General features: G+C 44.0%; 1 protein-coding gene across 1 annotated transcript; it reads left to right on the top strand.

Annotated features, from left to right (window-relative positions):
* Window positions 1-2,171: 2,171 nt before the first annotated feature.
* Window positions 2,172-4,548, top strand: LOC135972805 (chromatin assembly factor 1 subunit A-like). Its single transcript, XM_065552507.1, has 2 exons — window positions 2,172-2,604; window positions 3,562-4,548. The coding sequence occupies exons 1-2, from the start codon at window positions 2,196-2,198 to the stop codon at window positions 4,128-4,130; spliced, it is 978 nt and encodes a 325-aa protein (XP_065408579.1). The 5' UTR covers window positions 2,172-2,195; the 3' UTR covers window positions 4,131-4,548.
* Window positions 4,549-24,857: the final 20,309 nt, after the last annotated feature.

The raw sequence follows: 24,857 nt of genomic DNA, 5'->3' as shown, positions 1-24,857 counted from the left end.
TGGTGAGACGGGAACTTTCAGTACTGAAAACACCATGCGTACATCGTGCCTTTGGAACTGTTCCTCTTTGTGCCTTAAAAATAGACTCAAAGACTTTCCCGTAACTAAATATTCATAGCTATCCTACCTAGGGCTGTGACCTTCTCAGATCTTCCAAGCACAGTAAGGTCAGATCTAGCACGTACATGGATCAAGAGCTTCCAAGAAAAATCCAGCGTGTTGCAAGGAGGTGGTATTGGTGATTCAATAGGTGGCATTTTTACATGCTAATTTGTACAGAAGCAATGGCCCAGCATGATGCTAGGGGGTACTGAGATGCTGGAGGTCTTTGGATACAATGCAAAACAAATATCTTGAACACAAATGCCCCTGAAGGATCTCACAGTACTCTTGCAACAGCAGAGCTATTAACTCTGACATCATTACTACTTTCCCAATTTGTCCAATTATTTTGCCTGCAGTTCCAATTGGACTGTAGAGGTGCAGGTGGGGTCCAATATACGTATTTGAATAATGGAAATTCCATAAGACAACCACTCATTACATCATTTAGTCACCATAAATAATTCCCCGAGTCAAAAAGAAGCCCATGACTAGCAAATACAAATACTGAAATTTTCCAGTTTAATTGGGTTCTTGCGGGACTTGAATGCCCAGCCTTACTAGGTACAACACACTGTTTCACTTCTTGTCCTTAACTCCTTCTCTTTCAGATAGTCATTCAGTGTTGCAGTTAAGCCACTGGCATGATGAGGCCCAGCAATGGTTTCAATGTGATGTTAGTTATAGGTTATATAAAAATTAGTTTAAGAGTTTCAGGATTAAGATTATATATCTACAGCAAACGTTCAAGTTGGTAGTGGTTCAGTGGATGGCGTGAGACTCTCTTGGCTGTCTCTAAATAATTGCACCATGCTTGTCCATTAGATTGTTTAAGAACCTCTCTCTAATTGCATGAGTTTGCCAGACAACCCTGCAAGTTTTCCTTTGTTGCCTTCTCAACCTTGCTTCCCTTAGCAATGCCGAGCTGTGTTTTATCCTGCCTCAGGGCTATTCATGTCTAACAAGCATTTCAATACTACTTATTCCTCACTTCTATCCTGGTGGATCAGATTTCCAGCTAAATAGGTTTTTTGCCCTATTGATTTTAAAAGAAAGATGTCAAAGGAATTTGTACAGTCCGTCATCTCCAATTCTCCTTTTCGCTAAGATTTTCCACCTAAATTGGGCCGTTGATCAGTTATTTAAAGCACTTTTCACCATTAGACAAAAGACTTTTTTGCTATACAGTGCTTATTCTTTATTTTGGTAACATTGACATGTTTTAGATGTGCTTCATTTCTTGACAAAATCCAAATAGTATGTTGGCATACTTCCCAGATCTTTATCTATTTTAATGAGTGTTGTCAGTGCTTTTCCCTCCGAGGTTCTTTTTGAGTGTGAAGCCATTGTGCTAACTGGTGTACAGACAGAACAAAAAAAAAGGGTCTCTGTCCCCAAAAGCTTACAGTTTATGACCTGGTCTACAGCTAAAATTTAGATTGATCTAGCTACATCACTCAGAGCTGTGAAAAATTTCATTCTCTCTGCTATAGGTAGGTTGACCTAACCTCTGCTATAGATGCAGCTAGAAAGAATTCTTCCGTCAACCTAGCTACCGCCTCTCAGGCCTGGTCTACACTACGACTTTAATTTGGATTTATCAGCTTTAATTCGAATTTACCCTGCAACCGTCCACACAACGACGCTATTTATTTCGATATAAAGGGCCCTTTAAATCGATTTCTGTACTCCACCCCGACAAGCGGAGTAGCGCCAAAATCGATTTTAACATTTCGAATTAGGGATAGTGTGGCCGCAATTCGATGGTATTGGCCTCCGGGAGCTATCCCACAGTGCATCATTGTGACCGCTCTGGACAGCAATCTAAACTCGGATGCACTGGCCAGGTAGACAGGAAAAGCCCCGCGAACATTTGAATTTCATTTCCTGTTTGCCCAGCGTGGAGAGTACAGGTGACCACAGATAGCTCATCAGCACAGGTAACCATGCAGGCCAATAATCGAAAAAGAGCACCAGCATGGACCGTACGGAAGGTACTGGATCCGATCGCTATATGGGGAGAGGATTCAGTGCTTGCAGAACTTCGTTCTAAAAGACGAAATGCTAAAACTTTTGAAAAAATCTCCAAGGGCATGATGGAGAGAGGCCACAATAGGGACTCAGATCAGTGCCGCATGAAAGTCAAGGAGCTCAGACAAGCCTATCAAAAAACAAAGGAGGCAAACGGTCGCTCCGGGTCAGAGCCGCGGACATGCCGCTTCTACGCCGAGCTGCATGCAATTCTAGGGGGGGCTGCCACCACTACCCCACCTGTGATCGTGGATTCCGGGTCGGGGATAGTCTCATCAGCTACACCTGAGGATTCTGCCGATGGGGGAGAGGAGGAGGAGGAGGAGGAGGAGGAGGAGGATGAGCTTTCAGAGAGCACACAGCACTCCGTTCTCCCCAACAGCCAGGATCTTTTTCTCACCCTGACTGAAGTACCCTCCCAACCCTCCCAAGCCAGTATCCAAGACCCTGACCCCATGGAAGGGACCTCAGGTGAGTTTACCTTTTAAAATATAAAACTTGTTTTAAAAGCAAACGGTTTTTAATGATTACTTTGCCCTGAGGACTTGGGATGCATTCGCGGTCAGTTCAGCTACTGGAAAAGTCTGTTAACGTGTCTGGGGATGGAGCGGAAATCCTCCAGGGACATCTCCATGAAGCTCTCCTGGAGGTACTCCAAAAGCCTTGCCACAAGGTTTCTGGGCAGTGCATCCTTATTCCGTCCTCCATGGTAGGACACTTGACCACGCCATGCTTGCAGCAAGTAATCTGGTATCATTGCCTGACAAAGCCTGGCAGCGTATGGTCCCGGTGTTTGCTGGCATTCAAGCAACATCCGTTCTTTATCTTGTTGTGTAATCCTCAGGAGAGTGATATCACTCATGGTAACCTGGTTGAGATACGGGAACTTAATTAAGGGGACAGAGGTGGCCGTTCCTACTGGGCTGTTTGCCTGTGGCGGAAAATAAATCCTTCCCTGCAGTTAGCCAAGCGCAGATGGGAAATTGGCCCTGAGCTTTTCGCGTTTGGCTAGCAGGGATCTTCCCTGTTACCAGCCACGCGGTGGGGGGAGGGGTACCATGATCATCCCAGAGAATTTATGGCGGGAGGGGGAGGTGGGGTGGTTAGTTTGTTTTCTGCTGCTGCTGAATGTTAACAGAAAAACCGCAGCACTCTAAAGGCTATGCTTGGTATGTGGGAAAGGAGGGCGCAGAAGCTGTAAGACAATGGCTTACCATGGCTGCATGCAAGCCGAATTCTGTTGCCCAGACCTGTGATCTCTAGCAGCAAAGCCACAGGCACTCAGCATTAAGAGGCAAAATGCGACCTTGCACAGAAATCACATGTGCTATGTAATGTGAATAGTGTTGGTCACCGTGAAAGAGTATAAGCATTGTTCTGCAAAATGTATCTTTTTAAACAATTCTCTCTTTTTTCCCCTCCCTACAGCAGCTGCAAATTCCTCAAGCCTCCCTCCTCCATCCCGAAGGCTATCACAGATAAGGCGTCGTAAAAAGAAAACGCGAGACGAGATGTTTTCTGAAATTATGGAATCCAGCCGCAGTGACAGAGCTCATCTGAATGAGTGGAAGGAAACGGTTGCAAAGTATAGGAAAGAAGCCAGTGAACGTGAGGACAGGAGGGACCAACGTGAGGACATGAGGGACCAACGTGAGGACAGGAGGGACCAACTTGAGGAGAGGAGGGACCAACGTGAGGAGAGGAGAGACGCTCGAGATGAGAGGTGGCGGCAGGAAGATCAGAGGAGGCAGGATGCAACGCTGGGGCTGCTGCGTGAGCAAACAGACATGCTTCGGCGTCTGGTGGAGCTTCAGGAACGGCTGCAGGAAAACAGACTGCCGCTTCAGCCCCTGTTCCACCCTACCCCCTCCCCATGTTCCGTATCCTCCTCACCCAGACGTGTAAGAACGCGGGGGGGGGAGGCTCCGTACACCTTCCCATTCCACCCCAGTAGACAGCCCAAGCAAAAGGCTGTCATTTTTTTAACCTTTTTTTAGTGGCCTTTTCCTTCCCACCGATCCTCCTCCCAAATCCCACCCGGGTTTCCTCCCTCTTTTTCTAATCTATTAATAAAGAATAAATGATTTTTAAATGGTAGTGACTTTATTTGGTTTGAAAGAAAGCTGGGGGAAGGGGGAGGGTGGGTTCCTTACAGAAAATGAGTCAATAAAGGGGGCGGGTTTTCATGAAGGAGAAACAAACAGATATTTCACACTGTAGCCTGGCCAGTCATGAAACTGGTTTTCAAAGCTTCTCTGATGCACAGCGCTTCCTGGTGTGCTCTTCTAATCGCCCTGGTGTCTGGCTGCGCGTAATCAGCAGCCAGGCGATTTGCCTCAGCCTCCCACCCCGCCATAAAGGTCTCCCCCTTACTTTCACAGAGATTGTAGAGCACGCAGCAAGCAGAAATAACAATGGGGAGATTTCTTTGGCTGAGGTCAGAGCGAGTCAATAATGATCGCCAGTGACCTTTTAAATGGCCAAATGCACATTCTACCACCATTCTGCACTTGCTTAGCCTGTAGTTAAACAGCTCCTGACTCCTGTCCAGGCTGCCTGTGTATGGCTTCATGAGCCATGGCATTAAGGGGTAGGCTGGGTCCCCAAGAATAACTATTGGCATTTCAACATCCCCAACGGTTATTTTCTGGTCCGGAAAGTAAGTCCCTTGCTGCAGCCCTTTAAACAGAGTAGTGTTCCTGAAGACGCGAGCGTCATGAACCCTTCCCGCCCAGCCCGCGTTGATGTTGGTGAAACGTCCCTTGTGATCCACAAGTGCTTGCAGCACCATTGAAAAGTACCCCTTGCGGTTTATGTACTCGGTGGCTTGGTGCTCCGGTGCCAAGATAGGGATATGGGTTCCATCTATCGCCCCACCACAGTTAGGGAATCCCATTGCAGCAAAACCATCCACTATGGCCTGCACATTTCCCAGAGTCACTAACTTTCGTAGCAGCACCTGAGTGATTGCTTTGGCTACTTGCATCACAGCAGCCCCCACAGTAGATTTGTCCACTCCAAATTGATTCCCGACTGACCGGTAGCTGTCTGGCGTTGCAAGCTTCCACAGGGCTATCGCCACGTGCTTCTCAACTGTGAGGGCTGCTCTCATCTTGGTATTCTGGCGTTTCAGGGCAGGGGACAGCAAGTCACAAAGTTCCATGAAAGTGCCCTTACGCATGCGAAAGTTCCGCAGCCACTGGGAGTCATCCCACACCTGCAACACTATGCGGTCCCACCAGTCTGTGCTTGTTTCCCTTGCCCAGAATCGGCGTTCCATGGATAGAACCTGCCCCATTAACAACATGATCTCCAAAGTACCGGGGCCCGCGGTTTCACAGAATTCTGTATCCGTGTCCATGTCCATGTCCTCATCATGCTTGTCGCTGCGCTGCCGCCGCCGCTGCCTCCTCGCCTCATTTTTCTGGTCCTGGCTCAGCATAAACTCCACGAGAACGCGCGAGGTGTTTACAATGTTCATGACTGCTGTTTTGAGCTGAGCGGGCTCCATGCTTGCCGTGGTATGGAGTCTGCAGTGTTCACCCAACCAGGAAAAAAGGCGCGAAATGGTTGTCTGCCGTCCATTGCTTTCATGCAGGGAGGGAAGGAGGGAGGAGGTGAGGCTGTACCCAGAACCACCTGTGACGATGTTTTTTGTCCCATCAGGCACTGGGATCTCAACCCAGAATTCCAATGGGCGCGGGAGACTGCGGGAACTATGGGATAGCTATGGGATAGCTACCCACAGTGCAACGCTGCAGAAATCGACGCTAGCCCCGGTACTTGGACGCACACCGCCGAATTAATGTGCTTAGTGTGGCCGCATACATTTCGACTTTATACAACCTGTTTTCCAAATTCGAATTATATAAATTCGGATTAATCCCGTAGTGTAGACATACCCTCAGAGAGGAGGACCACTACCTCAATGGAAAAACCCTTTCCATCAATGTAGGAAGTGTCTACATTACAGCACTACCTCGGCACAGCTGCAGCACCATATCAGTGCCACTGTAGCTGCTGTAGTGTAGACATGACCTAAGCATGCTCTATTGGCATTTATTGCCGTTTTGACAGAAGTAGCTCAATATGCATCATGTCCAATTCTTGCTAATGTGTAGTGCTCATTGGGTGGCATTCACCCCGTGCAGAAAACCTGTTCAAAGCCATAATTTTGACTCACGCCGTGAAGGGTTCCATTGAAAGTAATGGAAAATTGGTAGGATACACTATGCTTGTTAGGGAAATGTTTGAGTCCGGAGATGGTATCACATCTTCATCACCCAGAAGAATTTCTGGACAAGAGTAACTGGGGGCTATTGGGGGTACAGGTCTCAGTGCCATTTTTGGGGGTGTAACCACACCGTATACATCACTGTCTTCCACTATCCCCTCCTGAGCTGGTGCGTTTGTGTAGTTATACAAATATATGTGTGTGCAACTTTGTGTATGCTAGTTATCATTCCGTCTTTACTCTGCATGCAAAGGGTCCAATTCTGCCAGCACTTACCTCTGGGGGTTACTTTGCTCACATGGGCATTCCCTTCAAGTGTTTATAAAAAATGGATTCCTTTCAATGGTATGTAAGAGTGATCCTTTCCCAAACCCCACTCTGTGCTACCAGCATGAGGGAAGATGGTTACAGTCCCCTTTAACCCTCCACAAACAATTCTTAACACTGCAAAAAACCTGCACATTAAGGCGGTTACCAAGTGGTCTGGTAGCTGATAAAAAAAAAAAATCCATCCTCATTGCTTGGCTTCAGAGAGGGATTCGACCAGTTTTATCAGTTTTAAACCTATAACTAGAATCTCTAATCAAGCAACACTTCCAAAATGGCCTCTGTTGGAAGAATGGTTGGCTATTTGTACTGCATGCTGCATACTAAGCTAACCTTGTTCTGCTTTCTTAGTAGCTACAAGAATAACGGATACTCCAGAGATTTGAATTATTCTGGCACTGATCAAAGTGCCAGAGTAATTCAAATCTCTGGTGTATCAGCGTTCTTACTCTCACAGGCCTTCCTTATTAGCGTATACATTTCCTGATTAGCTTGCTGAAAGGTCCACCGCTCCTCATAACTTTGTGCTTACAGTTTCTATCACATCAGCCCAAACTTTCTCTGTGAGAGTGTTTCATCTGCATATTTCTTAGCATCCTTCCCTCTGTATGAAGTCTGCTCTTACTGGTTTCGTCCTTTGAATGACAATTTAATATTCTCATTGGCATCCTGAGAGTCAGCCAAGTCTGTATTACCCAGAATGCAGTGCATTCCTCCTGGACAACCACTGCTTTTGGGGTTTTAATCTTAAAAACTGCTGACATGCATCCTAGATATGTCTAGACAGAATGTACCTGTTTCTGCACTATAATGTACTCAGCATGACTCCCAACATTCCACTGAGATCAAAGGAATGGGATAAATTAATGTGGTGACAAGGTCACTCATATAAATAACTCACACCCTACAGACGTTACAATTTCTGAGACTCTAAAAGATAGGCTTCTAAATGCACCAAAGTAGAGGTGGCCTAAATTTTCAAAGGGGCGGAGCCCCTGCAGCTCTCATTGATTTCAGTGGGTTTTGTGACTGCTCATGTACCACTTATAAATTACAATATATATGTTAGGGTATTTTAATATATAACTGCATTTTCTTTTGGGTGTAAGAGCTGGATGGAATACCCAGGCTACATTTATTCTCTGCCATGCCCCTTTAAGGTTTGTAAGAAGCATGATGAAAAGGTCAAAGGGACCCCGTGAGCAAGGTGTGGTTGGAAGGGGTTGATATTCCCAGGTGACTCCAGCAGTAGGGTTTGCACAAGCTGTATGTGTGTGTTTTGGGAGGGGTTATTATGGCAAAAGTTTAACAAAAGTTTTAAACATTGCCCTGGTCTGGGAGCGTAACCCTCAGTCCTTCTGAAAAAGCAACCAACTTTTATTGAGGTGCCTAAACATCAGTTGAAGGCGCTGAGATTTGAAATCGTTGGCCAGCATTTTCAGCACTGGGAAGTTTACTATAAAAATGCCTTATTGCATCTGAGCACAGTAGACAAGGAGAAGCTTGGAAGTTTGGTAGCAGTACAGGTGTGGGGAAACACGTAGAAGAGGTGAGTGCTGAAATGCATTTTAGTAAAGGAGGTGGGTGGACAAATTATTCCAGAAAGCTGGCATGGTGTCAGGAAAGGGATTGTTCTCTGACAGACGACAGGGGGCTGTGGTGAATCTACCAGAAGCCAGAGCTGATTGCGCAGAGGGAGCAAACGTAGGCATTGGGAGGTACAGAGAGAGGTAACATCGAGGAGCATAGTGAGGTAAGTGAAGTGGAAGTTTTCCAAGATGGGATTATGTTTAAATGGATAGAAGAGCAGCATTGTGAATGGATCAGAAAACCAGCAGTCAAAGGGTTAAGGCTGCTAAGTAGTAAGTATGTATGACAGCGGCGCCTGCCTCTCTCTCTGTGCACTTTGCTTATTTGGAAGAAGGATATATAATACAATTACAGCATTTTTAAGGAAAAGAATAGTAGGAAAAATGAATGCAGAGACACATGTTGGAAGAATGTATTGGGCTCTTTAAGCAAAAAAGCTCCATCAAAAACACGTTAATTTTTCAGTAGCTACTCTACTGAAGTTCCTTCACAGGCACTGCTCAAACGTCACTGAGGTTGAATACTAACTGTAAGAACAAACTGCTCCCAACTGTGCCTTATTAAATTATACATATGCAACCACTTAGATAAACTAACACACTGTCCTGTTTATACTACATGTTCCAAAAGCCATGAGTAATAAATCAAACACATATCGTTAAGATAAATACTTCTTGTACTTTTCAAGATACGATATGTCTGCACACAAGCCTGGAAACGTCAGTATATGTGTAGGTGTGTTCCCGATACAGTTAGATCAGGGAGAACTATCAGGAGATCCGGGGTTCTTATTCCTGACGACCACTGACTTGTTGTGTGATCTTGGGCAAATTGCTTATTCTGTCTGTGTCTCCGTTTCTGTATAAGGAAAACTGGAATACTAGTAGTTCCATACCGCAGAGGACACTGTGAAAGTAGTTCATTAATGTTTGCAAAGCATTTTGCCATCAGAGGAAAGACACGAGAGAAGCACAGAGTATTATAATTATTAAATACATTCTTCTGAAACAAAGTGGGAGGCTCTGTATAGTTTCCATTTTATAACCAATAGTCTCATTTTCAGGAACACAGATTAAATATTACAGTGGATCTCACTGCATTTGATTATTGCAGAATTTATTAGTACATTTTCAATGCAGGCTCTGACACGTGACAGGTGACTTCATTTTTCAGTAGATGCTGGTCATTGACAACACGTTGCCCCTGGTACACCAACGGTGTATGTGATAGATTTGGTGTTTCTTGAATGATACGGTCAGTCTTGATGTGAGTAAGGAAAAGGATTATAAGGTAGCTGATATGAATGTGTTTGTGTCCAGTCAGGAATATAATGGGGGTCAGACTCATCCCTTATGTAATTACTTTGAAGCCAATTCAATGACATCATGGGTTAAATTGGGCCATTGTCACTAACAAAGCCTATTGTGCCCAGGAAAGAAGGACCATTTTCCTATTAAACTAATGGACAGAGGAAGACCTAATTCATGGCTCCTGATAAGTGGAACAGGGGAAATGATGTCTGTTTTAACCACTCACGCCATTACAGATAGTCTAGACTCTAGGGAGATTGCTGGTACATCACAAACTGATAGGTTTCATCCAGTGTGAGAATGGACAAAAGAGAACAGCCGCTGTCTCCAACCAACCGTGGTATGAAGGGGGTGGGGGGAAGAGGCAGTGGGACACTCAGGTGTTAAATAGCTTTCGAGGCAGATTTGTATGCCAGCCCTGACAGAGAGCTCAAACATGCTAAGAGGGGTTTGTCTGATCTCTATCATGACTGAAAGAAGTATATTATGATAGTAAGATTTACAGTCATCCTAGATAGGCTATTGAATGTATTGCTTCTCTGTCTTGTGCGAACACCTGTCAGTATTAAAGGAACTCTAGCAGCAGCTGGTTTAATCTATGTGAGCCAAATTAAAGCTTGGCTTTAATCCCTCTCCAAAGGGAGATATTTGTGTGTGAAAGCATAATCCACAGAACCCTTGAGCCTAAGCTGTAAAGAAGAATGTGTTTTGTAACCGGTGGGCTGAGCACTTGAGATACCGCTTCAGTCAGGCGATGTGGGACTATGTAGAATAGAGAGGTTTGCAGCTACAATACCTCTCAGATCACTGCCTCACAGTAGCCCCCAGGGGGCCATTTCAGAGAGACCTGGGAGCAAGGTCAGAAGGAGGGTTATACTCCAAATACCATTAAGATAATCAAATAAACCACACAAGGAAAACATGATAATTTGTCTCCTTTTGATGCAGGGGCGGGATCTAGTTCTGTTTGTGCTTTAAAATAAAAATGGAAGAACTAGCTATGGGTTTGTGACGTTGCACCCCATAATGCTTTATAGTAGATATGACATAACTGGAATATGTTTTATGCTAGATATGCCATGTAACATCTCTCTGCAAAAGTTATGATCTACTGAATATATTCATCCTATTTGTGTGCATGTATCATTTTTGTATTTGAAGTTATGAATATTGGCTATGTATTTGTTTGTATTCTAAGTAGCCTCAGGGAAGCATTCGGTCAGCTTCTTGAGAAAGGACTACTCTCAGTAAGTGCCCAGTCAAGAAACACTTAATTGACAATGGACTTTGGGAGACGCCAATACACATCTGAGCTTTCTTGGGAACATTCAACCTAACATGTAAACAATGGCGTCGGCCTGCAAAAACCTGAATCATTCATAGACATGTGACTTTCCCAGGTGGCTAGAGACCCCATCCTATGTCTGTAATGTTGCACAAGAGAGAGGATATAAAACGCCCTGAAATCCCCTCCATTTTGTCTTCAGCTAGCTCAAAAGATAGCTCCACCCCAAAGAGATGCCTGAAAGAAACTGGAACAAAGGACAGTAACTATGGGGGTCTGAGTGACTGCTGGACCCAGACTAGGAAGGAGTCTAGTGTGTCCAGCCCAACAAGGTAGGGTACTGAAGTCCCAAGCTGCCAGGGAAAATTGGCTCAGAGGTATTCCCAGCACATCAGGTAGCAGTCCCAAGGGGGTCTCTGTGACCCAACCTGTCACAGAGTTAACCCCAGCAGGTTCCACCCTCTGCTCATCCAAACATCTCTAGGCTGGGATTCCAGCTGGAAAACTTGCCAGATTTCTACTACCTCCTGCGTCTGACTGACTGGCTTTGAAGGGTTCCTTAAGCTCCTACTTTTGAGCTTTCTTTATCTCAGAGGGGATATAGCAAAGGAAGGCTTAGTGGAACAAGAAAGGCTTGGTTGCAGCAAGCATAGCTTTGTGACTAGGAAGCAACACACCTCAGTAAGCGGGGGAAACTTTTTGTCCCCAAACTCAGACCTTCCTCTCATTACCCAGAAGCATTTTTAAAACCAACCATGTGCTAAAGCTAAACTATTGGAAAAATATTGACTTACAAATCAAACCCCACATGCTTCTCTAACCCAACAGCTTCTTCTTTTCATAGCTACCATCCTCTATTACAAACTTCTTTTTTCCCTTTTGCTTTTTCCCAATATCTCTTGCTTTTAAACTCAGCTGTGCTTTTATAAGGCTCAGCTGGGACCCCATCTCCCCTGCAAGGATCCAATCAGGTTCTCCACTTACCTGCTGCTAGGTAATTTAATTGATTTCCTAATTATACCAGCAAACTCTTCTTTAAGAACACATATTACCCCAAATAAGACACCAACCAACCCACCCCTTCTTTAATAAAGACCCTTGGGGGCAGAATTTTCAAGAGAGCTGAGTCAGCACCCACAATCGTGATCAAATTTATAAAAGAGCTCAATACACTGGGGGCTTGTGGGATGCTGAGTTTTCTGAAACTCTGGCTTCAATTATAGGTACTGATTACTTGAAAGTCTGCCCTGAGAGTCTTTAATAAAAGGTTTTATTAAGAAGAGACAAAGAATCTAGGGAGTGAATAAAAAAAACAAAACAGTGATTGATTGCCATACATGATTGCCTCTTCTAGGGGAGTACATCTTCTAGTTTTAAAAAATAACACCTCAATCATATGTAAGTGTGTAACTGAATTTCTGTTATAATTAAACATTCATATTCCATAGGTCAAGAAAGGCACTCATTTTTGGATTGATTTTCATTATGGATGAAAATATTGGCTTGTTGCACGTGCAACAAAATAACTAACATGGCTTGACATGCTGTATTGTGATAATCTAGGCAGACGGCAGAATGTAACCTGGGCCCCTTAGAAACTTGTATTTGGAGAAATTAATTTCTTTTTTGGAAACAGAGACATTTGATGTTTCTGTTTGAAACAAACTATAACCGTGCTTCTGCAAAGACTTATGCATGGGCTAAATTTTATGCACTGTTAATAGATCTACTCACCAAATGGGCAACTTACAGTGCACCATTTTATGTAGGATCCAGGGCCTAATACTTTGCACATCTATAAAGGGGAGGTAGCGTGACCTACAGGACAGATCACTGGACTTGCTTCTATTCCTGGTTCTGGTGGCTGACCTTGGGCAAGTAACTGTCGCCTTTCTGTGACTCAGTTTCTCCAATGGACACTGGGGATAATGAACCCTTGTAAAGCACTTTGAGAGCTACTGATGAAAAGAGCTGTATAAGAACGAGGCACTTTTATTCCAGGATTCCAATGTGTTTGCCAAGCAATTAATTAATCCCCACAACACATGCTAAGAGGTAGGGAGCAAACTGAGTTATAGAGGCATATTTGTTTGCAATCACAGAGGAAGTCAGTGGCAGAACTAGAAGAAGCCATCTTCTTCTGATTCCCAGTCACCTATTCTAATAATACTTGACATTTATATAGTGTTGCATGTACTAAGTAATGAAAACAACTATTATTATCCCCATTTCACAGATGAGGGAAAGTGAGGGGCAGAGACATTACATGGCATGATCAAGGTCACACAGCAAGCCAGCAGAAGAATTTAGATGTTCAAGATTATTCTCAGCTCACACTCAATCAATTAGCCCATACGGCCTCCAATCACTAGGCCATGCCATCCAGCACTCAGTCAACCCTTTTTCTTTCCATTTTCTTATCTCACTGTCGTGAGATCTTGAGTCACCTTCAGCAGTAGTGGAAGAAGATTAATTTGTGAAATGACAGTAAATATAGTCCCCAGCCACAGGACCCCTGGCTATACAGAAGCAACAGTCAGTTTTAAGACCAGTTTAGTTGCGCAGGTGTCAGAACGTGTTTTGGTTGTTGTTGTTGTTGGGTTGTTTTTGTAACTTACCACAGTGTAGGCAAGGCTCCTAGGTGTGAGTGTGGTCTGTGCGCTACCTCAGTTGACTCTTGAATGTGGAACCACTTGTCATGATGTAACGCCCTTTGGAGTCTTGTCCTTAATCCAGAAACAAAAAAGCTCTCTCGTCATCTAAAAGGGAACCGCCCTGTTAATGAGGCAGTAAAAGCCAAGCTTGCTCCAGGAGAAAGTTGTATCTCTTATTGTCAAAGTATTTCTTATTGTTCCTCTCCTCTATGAAATACACACTTGTTTGTTATTGTAGGGTTGGTTGCTTGTGCGTACTAGGCAGCGTGCACTGATTTTCTTTGTTTAAGCAGCATTGAAGCATTTGCTTAGACCCCTGCAATAGAAATCATCACATTTTCCTGGGAAAGAGAGAGGGTTAGTGAAAAGAAAGGTATTCTTTAAGCCTGATCAATTGGATAATATCTCTTTAAATTAAAAGAGCAGAGCACAGGCTTTAAAATTCTTCAGTGCAAACCTCTCTTTCCGTTGTGTGTGTGTGTGTGTGTATTAGTTTTGCTATCTATCTCGATACTTAAAAATGGCAAAACTAATAAAAAGAAAATGCTTTCCACATCTGAGATCTCAGACTTCAAGTTGCAGCCCTGAGACCCATGTTTCCTGGAAGAAACAGAGGTTTATTGGCAGCGGCAATAGGCCCCGAAGCACAGCAACAATGAGTATACACCATTAAGGTAATATATACACTCATTATAATCATCTAGGACCCAGTAATGATCTCTCTCTATCATTCCGAAACAAATCAGACTGTGTTCTTCTCCCCCCACCCCGTGCCCCAGCCCACCGCCCCATGCTCCATCCCCCCCGAAGAAACACAATGTCTTTATAATGGGAACTCTGAGCAGAGATGGAGGAAATGACTTGGGAAATGCTGCAGGGGGGAGATGACACATACTGCATGTGCAGACTGGAAGCATGTCAGAAGAGGAAAGTCTCTTCCTGTGGGAAGTGTGGAAATATTTGTTTTTTACAAGGCACATGATGTGCTACTCGAGCTGAGCAGAAGGGACATTTTTCACACTCGAGCAAGATCCACCAAGAAGAGAGGGGGAAAAAAAATCATCGGGAAACTTGCCTGAGCTGTCAGTGAGAATTGTGGATCAGTGCCCTCCTTGCTGTAGCAGCAGTGTCTTTAGCAGAGTTACACCAAAGATGAATTTGGACCTGACCCTCCTCTGAGCACGCAAGAGGGGGCTGTAAAGTCGTAAGACCGTATGCCTAACCAGAACACGTTTTATGTGTCTGCCTCGCTCTGAGCATAAAAGAAAAGCGAAAAAGTTGATCAATGATCAAAGGGAATGTGTGTTTATATTCAGTTCTCTGCTGCATCAAAGAGACTGGGAAAGTAAGGCTGGAGGACTATGGGGAAAGCCTGTGTGCTTATACAAAGGCTTGGCAGAATTTGATTTTTGGTTTTCTATAATTTTGCCAGGTAATATTGAAGTGTATTTTTAAGCATTTTTTCCTATTTTTATCTATTTAATTTTTTCACAATGATGCCAGCTAATGGGTTTGAAATGTTATCAAAACTTTTATCTATTTCCAGTTTCACAGCTGAGGGAAATTATGGTGGGGGGAGGTCAGAGAATAATTACTTATTGACAGTAGATGTTGAGATTCAAAAAGATAAAGCTTTGTAAGTATGTAGCAGGATTCACTAGGGGCCAGCAGGTCTACTGGGCAGGCCTCGGCTCAACAGGCTCTCAGCATCTGGGAATGGCCTTTCCAGGCAATCTGGAGGTCGAGTTACAGTATGCCATCCACTAGTGATTCCTGGGTTCCCCTGGTTGGGCAGAGGAGGGAGGGCAAGGATAGAGAGACCCAGGTCCTCCTTCTCCACTGGGTCCTGGCCCAGGGCCCCAGGCAAAAGGGGTAAGGAGAGTCAAAATCCCCTGTAGCTGGTACAACAGACCAGCCTCCCCTGAACCATCTCCTTCCTCCTACTGTTCTCTCTTCAATTCAGGGCGCTCGGCTTCCCTCTTAGCAGAGGTTCAGTCAGTTTAGCTCACTTTTCAGTGTCCAATTATTCCCCTTTATCAGAGATGGGGAGAAGGGAGGAGAAAAAGGGAGGCAGGCCCTTGGCTTATCCTCTATAGATCCCGCTTTCCTAGAACCTTCAGCCTGGCTGCCTCTTTGCAGACAGTCTCTCCTTCACTCTATCCCTACTCACCTGTCTGAATCTCCTCCTACACAGTCTCTCCCTTTGGAGCTGCTGAGGGATGGGACCTTCTTGAGCCAATACTGCTCCACAGCTCTCTTAGCCTTAGTGCGGGGGTCTGTAAATCCCATCACAAACCGTTAAAGCACAAATTGCTAACATCACATCTCAAAATACACAAAGCAAACATCCTTAAATCAAACTCCAATAAGTTCTCCGCCAGCATTTTTCTTGCCTTGCCCGTCTGTACATTTCAGTTATGATAGATGGATTTTTTTTTTGCAGGCTTGTGTGTATACAGTGAAATCAGCATTTTTACCAGTAAAAATCTAATCCTTCCAAGCCTTCTTCTAGACCTGTATTGCAGAGCTTTTAGGAGTACTGCCATGCTAGGCATGTCAAAATGGGAGCAAAGAGAACATAAGGTGAGCACCAAAGGAATGGTCTGAAGCACTCTGGAGAATTTCCATTGAATTTTGCACAAGACCAAGGGAGGATGGTCCTGTGTTTCAGACACACTTTCCTGTTGAGGCCCAGATGGCAGCATCTGTCATCCATCCTTTTTGCTCTTTCCCCCACAGGGCCAAGTAGTTTATGTTACAGATGGGATCAAACCTAATCCCAAATCTTTGTAGAACCTTCAGATCTGGTCCTGGACATTGCAGCTGGACCCTGATCAGAACCCTTGAGCTGTGGGGATGTTCAGACTCACTTTTAAGCTCTCAAAGTTAGGTTCATCTTGAGCTTTCAAAAAGCGTTGTTTATAAACATGACAATTTCAGGCTAAGGGTAGGGTTCATTACGTTCCTTCAAAGGTATCCGTCCTGATAGCTGGTCTGCCCAATTTTCCTTCCTTCCTTTAGAGTGCTAGCCAGTAGACTTATTTACCTCCCTTCGGGTCACAAAAGTGGGGATTTCCTAGTAATCCATCATCTCGACTGCAGAGTTAAAATATTTTTTTTCCACAGAAAATATTGATGAAAACAAAACAATTTTCGTTTTTTGCTGAAATCTTCAGTGGGAAATTTCAACTTTCCACTGAAAAAGCACAATCTGAAAGAATTTGGCCAAAAAGTTTTGGTTTTTGAGTTTTGAGTTTTCTCTCACACACACAAATTTTTTTTAATTTTTTTTTTTTTAGAAAAGCAGGCACTTTCCACAAAATATTTCATTTAGTTGGAAAAAAACAAACCCTACAATATTTAACTGGAAAAAAGTATTGATGAAAAATTTTCAACCAGCCCTATTCAGAGTGCCATGAGGCTTAAAGAGCCAGTTTACAGTGGAACACAACAGCAAGTTTCTGGGTCTTGCTACTAGAGAAACATAGGGGAGTGCACCAAGCCACTCCTGAATAGAAAAAAGGAGGGTATTGAGTTTACCCCCCTGAAATTAATAGAGGTGACAGTAAGCTTCTGACTTCCCCTCAGGAGACAACAACCAGTAGAGGTATGGAGTGTGTTCTGTGGAAGGTAATTAGGAGTGCTTGAGAGGGTCTCCACAGGTTCTGTTAATTTGGATTCAAACATTTACATGTTCATCCACCTCTACATTTGAACCTGGAAGTCTTTCACACTACCAGACGCATGGCTGCATGTACACCTTGGGATATACTTCGTATGTGACTGGTACAGGGCATGCTGCTCATCCGTGTCTCTATACCCAATTCACCCCAGGAGGCACTTGGTTCAAGTCTTAGGTTTTTTGTTGCTAGTAACTTTAGAGACAGCAAATGAGTGGAGAAGCTAGGCTAACGGGCTTTGTTGAAAAGCAGCTGAATATAGGGATGGGGAAACTGGTTTTGGTAAAATAAGAATCATACACCCTATACTCAAACCAAGCCAAAACCTCCTTGGAAGTTCAGAAGAGATTAAGTTGTTTTTTCATCTTTGTGCACTTCTGTGTTTCCTGGAACTGGTCTAATCCAGATATAGGAAGTACACTGAAAATCCCACTCAAAAAACCTGTCACAGTTTCAGGCTTTTTGAGTGGGATTTTCAGTGTACTGTAATTGCACCTGTATACTGCCTCCATGGTCCATTCCAGGAGTGTCCAATCAGCCATCACCTCTCTTAGGGCAGGGACCCCTGTCCCACTGCCTTCTCACCAGGGGTTTTAAAGTTGCATAGCCCTGCATACATTGTGATATCCCCATCTTGCCTAAAGGGAAGCCCCTGAGCATTACTTTCTCTCAGAGGACAATGACTATGTTTTTACCAGCACTTACAAGTTACTACATAACTCTTCTAAGCAAGCACATTTATTCTCAAGATAAAAAAAAAAACAGAGAAAACACGTACAAAACTATAAACATTCCTATATGTATGCTAAAAACGTACCAGAGGTCACCCATCCGTCCTATGGGGCCCAACGTTTTTCCAACCCTTCCATAAGGGTTGGGGCCTTGCTTGGATAGAAAGTCCAGTCCTTTTCCTGGCTCAGAAAGAAGTCCTCGAGTCAATTTAAATGCAGACTTTTTTTTATCAAAAACCCCTTTCTTTTCTGTTGGTCTCTGGAAAACCCAGTTTGAACCAGTATACACAAGACTCCCTAAAGGGTAGTACCTCTCAGGTGATGTTTACATCTTCAAACCCCCTCTTCTCCCCACACATACGTACATACACTGTCTTTGGTTCTTGGGGAGCTTCAATAACCTTCTCCACAGCAGTTGCATATAATTCCTGTCCTACAGGGAAAATACAATATAAAGATATTGCAGGAGGTTGCAATACTTGTCACAAAGCCCAACTGAGTTACATCCCTGCTGCCAGAGTGAATTTCCAAGTGGCCATATGGTCTGATTGCCAGAAGTGCTGAAACTGCAAAAGTCCTCTTGAACTCAATGAGAGGTCCAGGTACTCAGAATAGTCACAAAGATGAGGTTCTAGGTGGCCATGGACTTATAACAAGTAGTATTTTACAGTGCAAAGATCTGCATTATCATTATTCCAAAACAAACAAATACACAAACAAAACCGTCGCAACCATAAAATAAAACAAAGTAATGTTCCAGAGTATCTACTGGGATTGTTCAACACGTACCACTAGGGTTTGTTCAACTTGGTTCTTCCTATACATCTTAGGTGGCTTTAAGATACTTGTCTGAACGATGCATTTGAGGCATCTTCCCACAACCAAATGCTGCACATCATAGATTACTTATTGCTGTTATGTTCTAGTCTTTGATCTTTTCTTTTGTACCACTGTGGATAACTAAGCATGCTACAGTGATTATTCTCTATTTATTGGTTCATAACTCAATATTTTTGTTACTACCTTCTGAGAGGGAAATATGAAGGGGTCTAGGATTATGTCCATACCACTGTATGGGTCAGATCCTCAGCTGCTTTAAATTGAATTCAGTGGTGTTTACACCAGCCGAGGACCTGACCCTATGTATTAAATTTGAACGTGGTAATTTTCCAGGAAATGTTTATGTACACTTCCCTTAAAACAAGAGATGTTGCATCCCAGATAGATAAAAAAGAAGCAGCACATTGTAAATTACAGGAAAGTGCAATGGGATGTGCAAAACAAGAGTGGAGAAAAGTTACATGCCCTCACGGAGTTTAAGATAATTACACACTGAGGCTATTTTATAGTGCCTCAATATGGGGAGGTAGGATGAATTATTGTTTTAACAATATTGGATGAATCACTGCCAGCACAAGTTGTTTTCACTCAGTAGAAACATAAATAGCATTGGGCCAGCGTTAACTTGTCTGTTTTAATATTGTGTGTTATTGTTTTTCGTGTTTCCAATACATCAAGGGATGGCTACCAGTCTTTTCCTGTTGAGATAAGAACAATTACTGGAAAATAAAGAGGGCCAGGGGAGTCTGCTGTCTGTAAGTCGCATCATCATGATCAGATATTGTACTGGCTTTGTTTTTGCGTATTTTATAAGAAATTCATTTTAAACAGCAGAGGCCACGTGGCCTAGTGGTTAGGGTAGGGGTCTGGGAGTCAGGACTGCTACTGATTTGCTGTCTGACCGGGGCAATTTAATTAATTTCTATGGCCACAATTCTGGAAAGCACCTATTCAGGACTGCATTTAAGAAAATACTTATGTACTTTCCTGAGGTGGGTCTCTTTGCCATCTGTAAACCAGGTATAATGCTTAGCATTAGGGTCTACTTCATAGGATATGCTGTGAAGCATAAAGAAGAACAGGAGGACTTGTGGAACCTTGTGAAGCATAATTAGTTCAATTTTTTCTAAGGTATCTAGAAAGCCTTGCATGAAAGATATATATCTATATCCATATATTTAGCTATATAGATAGATAGATATACATTGATCTCAAATAGGATTTTCATCCCTAGGTCACAAAGTGCTTTACAAAGGAAGATAAGTGTTACTATCTCCATGTTACAGATGGGAACCTGAGGCACAGGGAAAACACACTTCCCTAAAGTCACACAACAAGCCAGGGGCACAGCCAGTGATGAAATCTACCTCTTCCGAATGACCTTATTCAGCATGTTCTCATGTTGCTGTAGATCGGTAGGACACACGTTGTAACTAGACAAACGTCATGACCCTTGCTAAAACCCTCTCTCCTCGTGAATAATGCCAATTATCAAATCAAATAGTCATTATCACCCTAGAAATTTCAGTTTTTAAATGAAAATTGCTAAACAGGTTTCCTTGTGTATCCTTTGTTATCCTCCTTTCTCTAATTAGGTGTTACTGGGGCATTTGTTAAAGCTATCTTAAAAGGAAAATAAATAAATAGCATCCGATAGAGCATCATGCTCGTATATATCTCCAATACAGTGTAGTTTGCTGACCAGTTCCCAAATGCCAACCACAAAGTCTGTTGTCTGTCCTTTTATTACAAATTTGCCCTAATTGTCTGTTTCAGTGCGAGTCCAAAAGAGAAAAGAAGAAGTTTTTGATTTAAATAAACCAGCAGATCAGCACAATAAAACCACACAGCCCAAGAATATCACAACAACAAAGCACAGGCCAGGCTATTATATTGCAAAGATCTCCTTATAAATTCTTCGGGTGCTGAGATGTAATCCTGATCTCAATATGTATCATTAATACAGATTGCAATATGCATTGGAATTATTTCCATGAAAACAAAGCTAATACCACCTCTCCTCCCCATCCCAGACCACATCACATTCTCCCAAAGAAAGTTTTGCAGGGGAAAAAAATTAAAAATCTAGTAATCTATGTCTTTGCTGTTGTTATTTTGGCTTCCAAGGACAATAAACGGAAATGAAATGACTTCTGCATCTGTGAGCCCATTATTATTTCATGCGTGTGGGTATGACATGCCACCACATGATGTACTGTAATGGTACATAATAACCTGGTGCTCTGGGAGGGCTCGCTCATCTTTGTCTGTCATTGGGATTCTTTGCAGCTGTGACTGAATCTGAAGGAAAATGATATGAAAAAAGATAAAGCATGTGTTTGACATTTCAGCCAGTCAACTGATGTTGTTACTCGAACTCTGAGCAGAAGCAAAGACATAGCATTGTCTATTTTCATTAAGCCAAACTGGTTTTGATTGTGTTTAGGAAATATATGGGTGACGGTTTGATGACCCAGTAGTAATAAAATCTGGCAATTGAAATAGCAGCTCATGTCCAAATTAGCCACACCAGTTCTGCATCTTAAAGCCATCTGAAGTCTCTTGAAAATATCTACCACGGTCGTGTCCCAAAAATGTTATATTTCTACTCTGACTTTTATTATAAGAGGAGATACTCAGACTTATTCTTGCTACAGTAACTTGGGAAGAAATAATTTAGGGTCTGTGTGATTCATTTATTTTATTGTTATCTATCTCCGGGTATGTCTACACTGCAATCACAGAGTACCAGAGCTATCTTTAATCTAGTTGCTTGGGTCCCAGAGCAGTGAGGCTGTGGCAACATGGGCTTCAGAATGGACTAGTCCCCCAAGTAATTACCGGGGATCCAGGGCAGGCCTGTACACGTGCCCTGAAGCCTGTGCTGATGTGGTTTCAGTGCTCCAATACCCAAGCTAACCAGCATGTTGGGTTTGAACTTTTGATGAGCTTAAACTTAACCCAGACTTGATGTCTCTGTCTGAACTTTTAATCAAAGCTCTGACCTGCGAACTACTCATGACACCCCCCCTCCCCTTAAGTAGCCATCTCCCCTTATCTCTTTTTAAATTTACATTTTAACCTGTTTTATCCTGTAGAATCTTGTTTGATTATGCATGACCATTATGATCTGTTAATCACTTTGTTTACTTCTGTGTATAAATATTGATGCTCACCCCTAATAAACTTGCCACACTTACTCTGAAGCCTTTCAAGCTAAGGATAGTGTGAGCCCATTAATCAACGAATTGGTGTCTGGTCTCTGACAGATTGTGAGCCCCATACCAACTCCGCACAAACTCGGGTGCTGGAGAGGTGAGTGAGGACTTGCTTTTTTACCTAACAATTTGGGGGCTTGTCCGGGATTTCCTTCTGGTGCAGTGCCTCTGTCCAGTGGTCAGACCATTCATATACGAATTGGCAGGCGCCACGGGAGATTTCTCCCAGCCAATTCAATATTGAGGGGTCGTGTACTGGACTGCAGGGTAAACGCCAGTTGGAGGGCTCCTGTCAGACACCATGGGTCAAGGGACTAGCGTGCCTCTTGAGAGTCCGTTGGGGATTGTAAATAAGTTATGGAACGAAGGAAAACTCCCAGTACAGACAGGAATGTCTAGGAGAAAGTTGTACACACTGTGTGTAAGGAATTGGACTGGGTATACCGCGGTATTGGCCGACCCGGAGATGAGGTGGCCTTCGTATGGCTCTTTCGAACAGGCTGCCTTAAGAGGAGTAAGGAGCCAGATCGAAAAAGACCATCCGGGACAGTTATGTTACTGGTTTTGTTGGGACACAGCAGCAGAGCTGTGGAAATCTTTAAAAATTATGGCAGTCAGGTATTCTCCCGAGAGTGAACCCCCTCCATGTTATTTCGATGAAGGGTGTAAACCACGGCGTGTTTTGACTCGTCAGTTGGTCCCCACTGCACCTGCCCCTATTCCTCCGCAGGGGGACTCTCTCCAGGGCGCAGAGGGGAATCTGCAGGACTCCAGGTCAGAATCTCTGCAGAGGGATAAGGGGGAAATGGAAGGGCACACCTCGGGAGGAGTAATTACTAGGCAAAAGATCAAGCAGATGCAGCAGGTTGCATACCCCTCCCCTGAGGATAGCCCAGAGGCTGCCTCCGCCAAACCTTTTGTAAGTGATAAAGGTGAAAGTAGAGTACTGCCTTTACAGGTGCACGACCAACCTTTTGTGGGCAATAATGGCCAGTTACAACATACTAATATTGTGGAATATAAAGGATGGCTAAAATGGGACTTAAAAGAATGGGGACGGTTGTCAGGGTCCTTTGGGAAAAATCCCCGAAAGATCACAGAACTTTTAGAAAGATTGTTTTCAAGTCATAATCCTACTTATACGGATGTAGATCAGTTGTTAAGTAGAGTTTTGACCGGAGAGGAACGTAGTAGATTGTGGATGGCAGAAAGGACATGGGGGGATAGCGATGCGGTTAATACTACTTGAATGGATAGGCGGGATCAAGCCGCTGGCTGGAATCCCCTAGACTGGAGTCAGCCAAGGCTGACTCAGCTGCAAACAGATCGAGAGCAATTGTTAGAGAGACTCAAAGAAATGGCTCGCCGCTCGCCTAATCAGGCTAAGTTCATGCAGATTCGGCAGGAATCTGATGAGCCACCCAGAAAGTTCTGGTCGAGGCTATTGGAGGGGGCCCGAATGTTCACTCAGATGGATCCTGAGAGAGAAGCAGACCACCCTACTCTTATTTCGTTTTTTATGAATCAGTCAGTGCCCCCTGTAAGGGATTATTTCTTAAAGTTTCGCCCTGGTTGGGGAGGTGAGTCAGTCACTTCAGTGTTGGACGTAGCTGATTTTGCATGGGAGAAAGAAAGGGAAAGTAGTAAAAAGAAAGAGAAAAAGGAAAAATATAAGTTGATGGCTTTAGCTTTTCACGGCGGTGTTCGAGGCAGAGGCCGTGGCCGTGGCAGGGAATTTCAGGGTGCTCGGGAAAGAGGGTCCTGGCAACCCCAGCCACCAGGAAATTGTTTTCAGTGCGGACAGCCCGGTCACTTTAAACGTGAATGCCCCTGGGGACGCCCAGAGGGTCCGGTTGCATCCGCAGATACTTACACCAGGGACGAATACACCCCTGCACCACCAGCTCAGCCCGTTCCCCAGGCCTGGATCAACTACGGGCAACAGCAGCAGCTGCAGCAAACTCAGCCTCCTCAATGACGGTACCCTGGGGGCGAAGGCAAACAATGTGATGGTCTTATTTCCTTAATGTCTTTAGCCGGCTCCTTCCTCACTTTCTCCCCTCCCAGCAAAGAGCCTCGTCTAACCCTTTCAGTCCAGGGACTGCCTGTCTCCTTCCTCATTGATACTGGAGCTACTTTCTCTCTTTTAAATCATGCCCCCTCTCCCTGGCTATCCTCTGAGGTTAAAACTGCAACTGGGGTGAAGGGCAACCCACAGTCTCTGGAACTCACTTTGCCTCTAAATGTTATTTATGCTGATAAATGTTTTTCTCACTGTTTTCTTTTCTCCCCAGCTTGTCCGATCCCTTTGATGGACCGGGATTTACTCTGTAAGCTTGAGGCTACTTTAACCTGCACTCCTGAAGGGGTAGGATTATTAATAACAGTGTTAGAAGATTCGGCCCCAACTCAGGGTAATTGGGAAACCCCCCCCCCTCTCTCTCCCCTGACCTCACTGACTTGCCTTTAACTCTCTGGGAAATTTCTAATGTTGGCCTGCTCCTTTCAGCAGAGCCAGTAAGAATTCAAGTAAAGCCCTCCTTAACCCCCCCGTCAGTCCCTCAATACCCCCTGTCATTGGAAGCCCGGGAGGGCATCCGCCCCATTATCGAGGGATTCATTGCACAAAAGCTAGTCCGCCCTCAGCGCACCCCTTGTAACACCCCTATACTGCCTGTCAAAAAGCATCCTAAAAAGGACGGAGACCCTATTCGTTGGCGCTTTGTACAGGATCTACGGGTTGTTAATCAGTATGTGGTCCCTCTTCATGCAGTAGTTCCTGATCCAGCTACTATCATCAGCCAAATCCCCTGGGATGCTAAGTGGTTCACTTTTATTGACTTAAAATCAGCCTT

The sequence above is a fragment of the Chrysemys picta genome, chromosome 7 (assembly GCF_011386835.1).
Source record: "Chrysemys picta bellii isolate R12L10 chromosome 7, ASM1138683v2, whole genome shotgun sequence".
In the NCBI taxonomy this organism is placed as follows: Eukaryota; Metazoa; Chordata; order Testudines; family Emydidae; genus Chrysemys; species Chrysemys picta.
This window is presented reverse-complemented; position numbering and strand designations above follow the sequence as displayed.

What these genes read in the sequence shown, in the direction of transcription:
- LOC135972805 (XM_065552507.1), top strand. Translation starts at nt 2,196, where the DNA reads ATGATGGAGAGAGGCCACAATAGGGACTCAGATCAGTGCCGCATGAAA. An exon ending in CCCCATGGAAGGGACCTCAG is followed by an intron (nt 2,605 to 3,561) that starts GTGAGTTTACCT and finishes CCCTCCCTACAG; the next exon opens with CAGCTGCAAATTCCTCAAGC.